The sequence below is a fragment of the Macrobrachium rosenbergii genome, chromosome 50 (genome assembly GCF_040412425.1).
Source record: "Macrobrachium rosenbergii isolate ZJJX-2024 chromosome 50, ASM4041242v1, whole genome shotgun sequence".
Classification (NCBI taxonomy): domain Eukaryota; kingdom Metazoa; phylum Arthropoda; class Malacostraca; order Decapoda; family Palaemonidae; genus Macrobrachium; species Macrobrachium rosenbergii.
In genome coordinates, this window is record NC_089790.1 from 38196707 (window position 1) to 38209693 (window position 12987).

Genomic DNA, 12987 nt, shown 5'->3' on the forward strand with positions numbered 1-12987 from the left:
ACATTATATTCAACTTGTTATATATATACATATATATATATATATATATATATATATATATATATATATATATATATATATATATATATATATATATATATATATATTTAATTATAATACTATACAAATATATATATATATATATATATATATATATATATATATATATATATATATATATATATATATATATATATATATATATATATATATATATATATATATATATATATATATATATATATATATATTTATATGCTATATAATATGCATGTGTTCTGTTGTGTATCTTTATTTATAAACTGTACACACGCACACACACAAACATACACACACAGACACACACGTACTCACACTTCCAAGTTTCTCTCAACTAAATTTGGTGTAATAACTTATTTTTTCTGTATTCTTTATTTCATTTCTATTTTGTGTTATTTTCATGTATGCCTGATATAAAAAAAATTCTCACCTACTATACAGCCACTTGCGCGATAAATACAATTATTTACTGTAGATTCATCTTGGCAGTCCTCTCCATTTACGCCATTTCTGAAGACTTCAAGGCTCCTTTCTAAAGCTTCGACAGGAATGTCCCAAGCAAACATCTTCTCCGGGATTTCCGCCGAAGCTCTGTGGCTTTTTTCATTTCTAAGCTGTTGAGCAGGTTGAAAGAAGGGCAACCATGTTTTCACAAGTGAAAAGCATTACCGTTGTTCAAAACCTATTGGCTCTAATCTTACTTGGATTAGTGATGTTGTTTATATTTGGATCCGGAAATTTCGGATATATTATTGGTAAAAATTTGGTACCTTCTCTTCTAGGAGGGTTACTTGCCTTCTTATATGGAAAATACGTGGACGACATATCTGATTTTGTTAAGGAAAAGGAGTTACTGTTTCAAGAGTTGGAAGATGCCTATTCGAGGCAGCTCAGTCTCCTCGACGAAATTGAAGTTGGCAGTCATCCGGAAGAAATTCTGGCAGAAAGGAATGAAATTCTGGATAAGGATTTATCGGAAGAAATTTATCGAGTTGACGAGCTTTTCAAAGTTATTGACGAATACCAGTCGAGGCTGAGTAAAGCGGAGAACGAAAATGAAGAGCTTAGGGAAAAAAATGAAGAATTGCAAGACGTTATAATCCAGAGGAATAAGGATGTTGATCACCTGAAGGAAGAACTCGAACGCAAAGGCGGAGAATGTGCAACGAACACAGAAGAAATTCAAGAACTGAAAACCCAGATAATGGATTTGGCTGAAAAGGAATCTCAAATGGTCGCTTCGCTGGAAACGCTAAAAGGTCAAAAGAGTAAAAACGAGATCCTGGCTGAAGAAGTCCTAGTGATGAAAAACTGGGTGGCTCAATTAGCTGGCGAAAAGGAGAAACTGAAGGATTTACTTGTCGAAAAAGAACTGGAAATTGACTCAATGCGTCGGCATATGGAGGATCAGAAAGAAAAGAATCATGTACTGGCTGAAGAAGGTCAGGTCCTGAAAAATTGGATAGCAGAGATTGCAGGAGAAAACGCAAAACTTAAAGAAAGATTGGCACAAAAGGAAATGGAAGAAGATGCGATCAAGAAAGTTTCAGAAATGCTGAAAATGACTGAAGAAAAGGTGAGTGAATTGGAGAGCACCTTGAAACAGGTACAGGAGCGACTTAAAGAGGCAGAAGAAAATGCATGTCAAGAGGAGTTTAGTGACGACAAGGAAGACCATTCTCAAGAGGAAAATAGAGAGGCAGACGTTGATAAAGTTAATGAAGTGGAGGCGGAATTCACCAAGGAAAATGGAGGACATTCTCAGGAGGAAAACGGAGAAGCAGAAGAGTTAGAACAGGAGACAGGAAATCAAGAGGACGTGGAAGTCACACAGGACAAGAAAGGAAGCTGCGAAGAAGAAGAAACTAAATTAGAAAATGAAGAAAGTCCGAAACATAATGGAGAAGAAAATAATCAACCAAGGACAAAAAAGAAACGCGGCAAGAAAAGGAAAAAGCCTGCAAGACAGGAGGACAGCCGGTGGTCCCTCGTCCAATCTGTGGCCCTTCAAACGCACAGCGAATTCCTACATAGCATCATGTTGCCTGCAGAATTTCAGGAGGTCCTGCAGAAGAATGAAAAGGGCCTCGCCTTCATTAAATACAAGAACAAAGTCCTGCTGAACTTCATGCATCACGATAAGGCCTCTGTCCGTGCTGTGCTCAGTAGATGCTCAAAATCCACTGCTGAGGAAGTTCTTGTTGATCTACAAAAATTGGTTCTGAGTGATCTCACAAAGGATTAGGATTCTCTCACCGAGGATTAGGATTCGCCCACCCAGGATTAGGATTCGCCCACCCAGGATTAGGATTCGCCCACCCAGGATTAGGATTCGCCCGCCTACTACAGGACCGAGCAGACGGGTAGGTTACAGTCAGCGGGTGGACTGGTGCCCAGAATTGTGACTGGCCACGTCTTGATGCTGTTGCGTCCTGTCCCGGAGGCGTCGCGACCTTCTTGGCCTTTTCGACGGTATTGACTGCAGGATGGGTGTTGGCTTGTGTCTGGGTCCCCCCACCCAGACAACAGGAGGTTCCCCCACCTCCCATGCACCCACCCTCCAGCCAACCCTATCGACGAGACCAAGAAGATTGCGACGCCCCCGCAACTTGACGCACCAGCACCAACACGCGGCCAATCACAATTCAACCCACCATTCCAACCGCTGTCACCCACCCGACTGCTATGTAATATACCTGTTCACTTTGTATCTTATTTCAGGCACTTTTGTAACTTTTGTAACTTTTGTAACTCTTGCAATTCATTAACTTTTGTAAGTCCTTTGTAATTCATTCAGTTTTGTGAATCCTTTGTAATTCATTCAGTTTTGTAACTCCTGTGTAATTCATTCACTTTTGTAACTCCTTTGTAATTCATTCACTTTTGTAACTTCTATGCAGTTCATTCACATTTGCAATTCTTATGTAATTCATTGACTTTTGTAACTCCTATGTAATTCATTCACTTTTGTAATTCCTGTGTAATTCATTGACTTTTGTAACTCCTATGTTATTCATTAATTTTTGTAACTCTTGTGTAATTTATTAAATTTTGTAACTCCTATGTAATTAATTGGCTTTTGTAACCCTCTGAGAAAATAAAGCTACCAAAATTTAAAAAAAATCTCTACTTAACCTTAGAAAACCTTAGATACAGTTATGACTGAAGATGAGGTCACAGAGGTCATACAACGACCTCTTTTTATAACAGCTCCCTCGACCGACCATTTCCTAAAGTCTGTATATTTGTTGTTAAAGGTGACTTTCAAATCGTTCCGGTTTATGTAAGTGTCATGTTTCCAACTGTGGTTGACAGGAGAGCTGTTACAAAAAGCGGCCGTTGTCTGGAGGGAGCAAATCTTTCACGCAAGATAATACATTGACGAATAACCTGATACGCAAACAGTATATCAGACGTTGCAAGACTAGTATTTTGAATTCAGCTGACAGCCATTTAGCCTCATCTGATGCTGCTATTGATGTGTCTCCTTCTTTCGTTCAGGTGACACTTTTGGGTTCTCTCCGGAGAACGATGGTGTTGCCTGAACTGCGAACTGGCTTTCTTCAAATTACCTGTTTTTTTCGGTCAATTATTCAAATGATTTATTTTTTCAAAACATGTTACTTCTTTGACTGCTTTAGCATTTTAGTCCGCTTGAGAAGGAGAATGGAGCAGGTTCCCGAAAGCTCTCGTTTGTATATGTTTCTAATACATATATACATTTACATCATTGTGGATTTCTTGATCAATAAATGAATAGATGATAAAATGCAGTACCTTCACCGCATATTATACATATGAAGCTAGTATTTTAACGAAACATATGTAAGTTAGGGGTCTCCTTAATAATAATAATAATAATAATAATAATAATAATAATAATAATAATAATAATAATAATAATAATAATAATAATAATAATAATATTCACGAAGACGACCCTCTTTCAAACAAACTTCATTAAAAAGAATGGCCGTCTGGAAGCCACTGAGTTTATACTTCAAATTCTCAATCTCACATACAAGTTTTATGCGTAGGTGCAGGTAAATTATATAGAAGGTACACAAAGTTCATTTATTCTCCTTAACGTTCTGGTAGTTCATTCTACCGAAACGTTCAGGAGAATAAATAAACTCTGTGTAGCTTCTATATAATTTACCTGCTGCTACGCATAGAACTTGTACGTGAGATTGAGAACTTGAAGTATAAACTCAGTGGCTTCCAGACGGCCATTTTTTTTTTTTGAAGTTTGTTAGAAAGAGGGTCGCCTTCGAAATTATTATTATTATTATTATTATTATTATTATTATTATTATTATTATTATTATTATTATTATTATTATTAAGAAAGAGACGCCAGTGGCACAAGCATACCCTTAAGTGGGCTTGCAGTCAGTCAGAAATGTCCCTCCCCCCCCAATAAATCTGCAAGCCCGCTTGAGGGTATAAATACGACATGTTTATGCTCCTGGTGCGTTTACGGGCTGCCCTAGAGCAAGAGCCCGTGTCAGCATAATGCTGGCTTAATCTAATTTAACCGTTGCTACGTAAAAATTGCTCGACAACCTCAACGGCATCCAGATATTCACTCTTTTTATTAATAATAATAATAATAATAATAATAATAATAATAATAATAATAATAATAATAATAATAATAATAATAATCAACATTTATATAGTAAATATATTACTATGTAAAATAAAGACTTTCGAACACTTGAACAGTGTTCCTCATCAGTGCTAACGTGAAAATGTAAAGTGAGAGGTTAGTTTTCTTATGAATAGTTTTTAGAAATGGGGGCGGGGCGAGAAGATAACAGCCCATCACGGAAGTGCTGGCTCGGGTGTTGTTATGTTATTCCAAATTCAAGAAGCAGGTGCGCCGTGGATGGTTCCGACTATGGCACCTATGCAGCGCAGGCAGGTGCAACATCGCAAGTGCGAAGATCAAGGAGGTTGGCGCAACTGCCTCTTGAATTTGGAATGACATAACAACACCCTAACCAGCACTTCCGTGATGGGCTGTTATCTTCTCGCCCCGCCCCCATTTTTTTTTTTTATTTATTTGTTAAACTATTCTTACCTTGTCCTAAAAACTGAACAGTTTTTTTGGACAAGGTAAATCATTTGGTACCTTCTATTAAATTCACCGTTGAAGAGGAAAATAATTGTTCATTACCATTTTTAGATGTTTTGGTTCATAGAAGGGATAGAAGTTTTGTGTTTGATGTTTACAGGAAACCTACCAACGTCTGTTCTTATGTCCACTATTATTCAGATCACCACGTTAATGTAAAACTCTCAGTTTTTTTGTAGCATGTTTTTAAGGGCATTAAGGATATGCAGCCCGGAATTCTTAGACTCGAATTTTGTAAAATTTACGACGTAGGAATTATGTTAAAATACCCAAAGTTTTTAATCGACAAATCTTTACAGAAAACTAGAAACATTTTTTATTCCAATAACAATAGGGAGCCTTTGGCGAGAGAAAATATTTTGACACTTCCATATAACGTAAATCTTTGTTTCATTAAAAATTACTGAAAATTTTCAAGATAACTGTTGTTTACAAGAATTCAGGACACTTCAGAATATCATTGTTCATAACTCCCCAAAACAAATTAATGGCTGTATTTACACGATTCCTTGTGCTGGGTGTAGTAATAAATACCTTGGTCAAACTGGTAAAGAACTAGATTATCGTCTAAAACAGCATCGTTACGCAGTTCGAACAGGCCAATTGACAAGTGCTTTATTTGTACATATGAGTGAATTTAACCATTGTATAGACTGGAAAAATTCATCTGAGATAATCTTTTGTAACCACATTGTTAAGAGAAATATAATTGAATCTGCCTTTATTAAGCATTTTAACAATCAACTTATGAATATTAGTTCGGGTCTTTTTAAATTAGATAGTTACCTTGTTCATAAAATTGTAGGGAAGTACAATGTTACCTTTTAGCAATAGCCTGTTCTAACTGTAGTTTCAGTTCTGAAGTATTTTTTAAGTATTTTTTGTTTGATATGTGACAATTTGACCTCAAACTAGTGATTGCATTCAGTAATGATGTTTAGCTTGTTAGTGGCTTTGATCTTTGTTTTGTGAAGCTTTCTTGTTTGTGTCTCTATTTATTTATTTTACTTTGTACCCCGAAGAAATGTACGCAATACACGAAAGCGCTTGGTACCTGGTCTTTAATTTTCACCTTTCATGTGGTCGTCTACGTATATATTTGTCACGTGCAGTTTGGTGACTTATTGTTGATATATATATATATATATATATATATATATATATATATATATATATATATATATATATATATATAAGAGAGAGAGAGAGAGAGAGAGAGAGAGAGAGAGATCAGAGAGAGAGAGAGAATCAGATGTGAAGAAAAACATTAATAATTCATAAAAGTAAATGGAGGTAGTGTCCCTTGTTGTGTCGGCTGAAAAACGCCCTTTTTTTCTCACAGCAATTCAATAAAGCTGAAATTTTATGATGGATATCAATTATTGCTTAGAATTTAGTTTATTCACAAATTTCCTTCTGATAATTGCTAAAAATATTTTGATAATATTTTTAGAGAGCAAATTGTTGTAAGCTACAAAGCCGAGATCCTCAGTGTTAGGATTTTAGGAAATAAATAAAATTTATCGTACTTTACATCCATAATTGTTTATAAATTCACTGAATTCTAAACTGATAATGTTTATGTAGTGTAATAAAATTCGTGGATGATAATTGTTTATACAATCATTTCATTAATTCATTAAAATGAACATTAATTTCTTGAATCACGAAATTCTAAGCTAAAAAGTGCCTGTACAATTATTGAATTCTGAAGTGACAATTTTTTATTGATCCTTTGAATTATGAAACAAAAATCATGTAAAAATCACCAATAAAGGGCCCTGGAATCATTGAATCGTAAATTGATAATTACTTTATGGAATCACTGAATTAAGTTTCGATATTGTTTTTGGTATAATTGAGTTCTGAATTGAAAAAAAGCTTACAAAATCCATGATTTCTTAATAAAATTTCCACATCTAAAAACTTCTTACCTTAATTAATGCATAATATTCTTAAAAAATTATGCAAAGCCTCTAACTAATAATTGTTTATAGAATATTTGAATTCTGATTTGACAATGAATTATTTTTACGAAAACGAAGTTGGTCAAACCAGCAACGATAAACAAGACCTGTATTATTTAAGAAAGCTACAAACTCGAACTGACAAAAAAAAAAGTTTCCAGCCTGATGGATAAAACGAGGTCACATGGGAAACACGATCTAAAATGTCATCACCATTTGTGCTATTTTTTAGTTTCCAACCTTCATCTAAATTGTACCCATCATGTCTTCTGAACTGGTTCCTTTTATAGCAAGCTATTTTAAGGTCTGGGCCTCAGTGCAAGGTAAATGCATTAACGAAACTCCCCTCACCCTCCTAAATTGACCCCTGCACTGCCCACCCCACCCACTAGCCACCCCTAAGCAACACCCCAACATAGCCCAACCACACCCTGTTTAAGTCCAATATTTAGTTTCCACTAAGTTTTAAATTGGCTAACCAATGAGTTGCTCCCAGTGACGGAACTTAGGTTCTGTGCTCGTGTGTCTGTCACAATTATGGCAGACAGAACCGCTTCGCTTTTGTTTTTGCTTGTGGAAATTAAGGAAAGAAAAGAAAAAAAATCAAAATATATAAAAATGACTGATTTTGGAGACTGTTGCCAATGAATGGTGAATTTGAATAGTATATTTAAGGAATATATTTTCACTTTTTATTATTGAATTAGTAGAACAATGGTGCTCGATTAAAACTAACATATATGCTTTTCTTATTTAAAACTGATTTCCTTATTTTCTGAAACTTTGTGCCAACATTAAGAGAATTTTTCAGGCTTTTCATAAACCTGCAATTTTGAAAGTTAAAACGAAAACGAGAGAGAGAGAGAGAGAGAGAGAGAGAGAGAGAGAGAGAGAGAGAGAGAGAGAGAGAGTATGAACCGAATGCTAAATAAGTCTTGCCTAAAGGGAAAAGGGCGTAGTTTATTTTTGTAGATAAAAGAATGACCTTGGAAAGGCCAACCCAGCTATATTTAATTCAAAAGTGACTTGGGAAGGTTGTCCTTGTCTATCTTCTTTTATATTCTTTTTCTATCTCACCATTTAAAAACATTGTCACTCCAGTTCTAGTAAGCATAAATCAATCAATCAATCCATTTTAAACAACACAAATTGATAAAAAGTGAAAACAAAATGAACTTCAATATCGCCTGATGAAAATGGAATCCGGCCTCTCTTTGCCAGGAATCGCTCGAGTGATGAGGGTCGCTCCAGGCGTCGTCTGGGAGAAGTTACACTTTTCTAACTGCTCAGTCTGATCATTGGGAGGTTGGGATTATGTTTTGCTCTAAAAAGTTAATTTTTTCTATTCTATTATATTTATATATATATATATATATATATATATATATATATATATATATATATATATATATATAATATATATATATATATATATATATATATATATATATATATATATATATATATATATATATATATATATATATATATATATATATATATATATATATGTGTGTGTGTGTGTGTGTGTGTATCATAAATCCATTCGAAGAAGGGATTATATCAACTACTTAACAAACATTTCAGTACAAAACCAAAAGTTTTAACTGTCCCAAAATTGAAGTTTTACGCATGCTTTCCTTTTACTCATGACCTCAAATTTCACAAAAAGTTTACGCAAATTATTCAGGAACATTTTTGTACCATTGACGTTAATTTAATTCCCAAGAACCCTTTCGCCATCGGTTCACTCTTTAAAGCTGAAGAGCGATTATCACCTTATATGTCCTCTGGTGTTGTTTATAAATATGCTTGCCCTGAATGTCAAACAGGGACCTATGTGGGATCCACCAGTAGACTCCTTAAGGTGCGTATCGATTCTCATCGTGGCGTAAGCTTCCGTACTGGGAGCAGAATTTCAAACACAGAACATTCCAATATCAGAAATCACTCCAAAATTTGTAAAACGTATATCAATAATAGGGGCTTCTCCATTTTGGGCCATGCCGCCAACCCCCAAGATCTTGTTATTTTAGAATCACTGTTGATTAAACAACTTGTCCCGTCCTTAAACACTCATACTTCCTCCTCGCCTCTGTATTTGTCTTGACTTGTGTTGTTTCCATTTATGTTTACGTTTAGTTTGACGCTGTCACTCCTCTAGGTCGGTCGTTTAACCTTTTGTTCTATTACTCTGTTCGCTGCTATGTTCATTTTTAGTTTACTGAATTTCTATTACTTTCAGTCTAATGTAAAGGTTTCCTAAATTGTGTTCATTCCCTTAATTTTAATGTTGTATATACTTCTTAAATTTGGTAAGAATAATTTTTACCCCTTTAAATTTTTAATTTTCAATTCTTAATTTTGAATTTTTTTTTAATTCTTAATTTTTAGTTTTTACAATTTTACAAGGAATTTTATGTTTCATTTTAACAGCCCTGATGATGTAATTAAATGGATAATTACGAAACGTTGGAATAAAGACAGTTTGTACATCTGTGTGTGTCCTCTACCCCTTATTGATGGTTATTAATATGGATTGACTCCTGACCCCTTACACTAAACTATATATATATATATATATATATATATATATATATATATATATATATATATATATATATATGTATATATATACATATGTATATATATATACATACATATATATATATATATATATATATATATATATATATATATATATATATATATATATATATATATATATATATATATACATATATATATATATATATATATATATATATATATATATATATATATATATATATATATATATATATATATATATATATATATAATTCTAATAGCCACAATGCCCTCTTAACGTGACCTCCTTGTGATTAAGGTGACCCGGGTTCGTCTCCAGCGACCGGCAAATCACAAGTCTCTTCAATTTCTTGTGTTTGGATGCCACGGCTTCGTAGTTACAAGCATATCCAAAAAAGCGCGAAGAATTCGAGAAGTTAAGAGGGCATTGTGGCTATTAGAATTACATATGTGTCTGCAAAAGTGACTAGTATATTCTACATTATATATATATATATATATATATATATATATATATATATATATATATATATATATATATATATATATATATATATATATATATATATATATATATATATATATATATATATATATATATATATATAATCTACTGGTCACTCTTTACCAGATACATATGTAATTGTAATAGCCACACTGCCCTCTTAACTTTCTCGAATTCTTCTCGCTATTTTGAATACGCTGATGCCCGGTAGAGGGAAACGATCCCGGGTCCACTGATCAGAATGAGGTGGACCCGGGATCCGCTACCGGGCATCAGAATTTCTTCATATTTCTTGCACTTGGATCTTAAGGCTTTGCAGCGACAAGCGTATTAAAAAAACACGAAGAATCCGAGTTAAGAGGGAGGGCATTATGGCTATTACTTATATATATATATATATATATATATATATATATATATATATATATATATATATATATATATATATATATATATATATATATATATATATATATATATATATGTATATACATATATATATATACATATATAAAATCTATATAAGGAAACGGAAACACTGGAGAGCTGCGAGGCCTTTCGACGCCGGGTCCTTTACTTAGAAGAGAGTCTGCTTAGTAAAGAACCCAGCGTCAAAAGGCCTCGCAGCACTCCAGTGTTTCAGCATTTTATCTTTTATTTATATATTCATCACGTTCCATATTTTCGTGATTCAGTTTATATATATATATATATATATATATATATATATATATATATATATTATATATATATATATATATATATATATATATATATATATATATATATATATATATATATATATATATATATATATATATATATATATGTGTGTGTGTGTGTGTGTGTGTGTGTGTGTGTGTGTGTGTGTGTGTGTGTGTGTGTATATGTATATATATGTGTATATATATGTATATATATAAATACATATATATATACATACATACATACGTAATATGTCAAAGTTTCGATAAAAAGTAAGTTTTTTGTACATCACCAGTGTAGCTTTACTGCCTCCTAATACGTAAATCTTCTTTTCAGACTCGAACTTTAGATCGAAATGAGCTTGAGGATTGTTGCTTTCACTCTATTAGTGTCCTGGTGTCTGGCGGCAAATGTCTTCTCTTACCACTGGGACTCGGGTAAGGAATCTTTTCTATATTAAATTATTATTATACAACATTACCAAAATATGAGTGCAAGAGAGAAATCTTATGTGGAAATTAAGTAAAAATTCGCATTAAAATTTAAAGTACTTTAATTACAATAAGTAAGTAGCAATCCAAACCACAAAACATTATGAAATATAGTTACTGACGAAGTGCACAAAAGCAACTACTCACCGTACAACATTTCATATACAGTATTACCTAAATCACCGATTATTACACTGCTTAATTCACAAATCACCAAGCATTACAACAACTCAACATTAAATTAATATAAACCCTTAACATCCAAAAATCTAGTGGCAAACACAGTTACATCGCACAAGAAAACCTCTTAATTGCTAAACAATACTTTACCAGATTTCTGTCTCTTTAGAAACTAACACTCTCACTTGTTTGCTGCGACTTCACCAAAATCATCGTTCTAGTTCTTTATATACCCGAGTAACAAGACTTACATGGACTAGATACTAGAACATTTCAATTTGTTACACGATCCATGGCGAGCGTTACTGCCATCTGTTGGCTGAAAGTTACACTTTTCATACTTCAAAATTTTCTTTCTCTCAACCTCTTTATAATATAAATCATATTCCTTAACATTCCCCACCTTTTAATTCCGCGGCTCTCTCCTCTATCTCTGCTGAATCTTCACTTGTACTGTCTTAAACACTAGCCACTTCACTAGCCACTTCACTATTCAGCAGTTATCGGAGACCGCCACGTCGTTGGCAACTAGCACTTTCCTTTAAATACAGTAAAAGATTTGAGATTAGTCAACAGCCCTGGACAGAGAATCTGCAATAACGTTTTCTTTGCCCTTAATATGGTGCATATTAAGATCGAATGGTTGTAAGAATAAAGACCATGTTAAAATTCTCTTATTTAAGGCTTCTTTTTCAACAATACTGTAATTTAACTGATGGCTATTGTATTTCTTTGAAAAATACGCTACAGGGTGTAAAATACCGTTATGTTCCTGTAACAATACACTGCCAGCTCCTACTTCACTGGAGTCAGCCTGTAACTTGAATGGTAGATTAAAATTTGGCGATTTCAACACTGGCTTAGAGATTAGCATTAATTTAAGTTTATTAAAGGCACCATCACATTCTTTTGACCAAACAAACTTTACATTCTTTTTTAACAACTCTGTTAATGGATAGGCTACTTCTGAAAAGTTCTTACAAAACTTTCTGTAATATCCCACTGTTCCTAAAAATTTCATCACTCCACATTTAGATGTAGGGAGGGCAAAATTCTTGATGACAATTAACAGGTTTCACTTGGCCACTACCAATTTCATGTCCCAAATACTGAACTTTAGTTTTTCCAAATCACATTTCGCAAGATTAACCGTAACATTAAATTCTAATATCCGTTTAGAAACTTCATTTACTTTATTCATATGATCTTCCCAAGTCTTTCAAACTATGATAATGTCATCTAAATAAACATAAACACCTTCTAGATCGTTCAAGATCAAATTCATCTAACGCTGGAATGTAAGAGGTGCATTACATAAACCAAACGGCATTACCTTATAATTATAAAGACCATGAGGTGTGACAAAAGCTGCAATATTCCTGCTGTCTT

General features: G+C 33.3%; 1 protein-coding gene across 1 annotated transcript; it reads left to right on the forward strand.

The window, feature by feature from the left end:
* The first annotated feature begins 675 nt into the window (after positions 1-675).
* LOC136832843 (golgin subfamily A member 6-like protein 22) lies at positions 676-3100 on the forward strand. The gene has a single exon (XM_067094501.1). It carries the CDS (start codon positions 683-685, stop codon positions 2282-2284), a length of 1602 nt encoding a protein of 533 aa, XP_066950602.1. The 5' UTR covers positions 676-682; the 3' UTR covers positions 2285-3100.
* The last annotated feature ends 9887 nt before the right edge of the window (positions 3101-12987 follow it).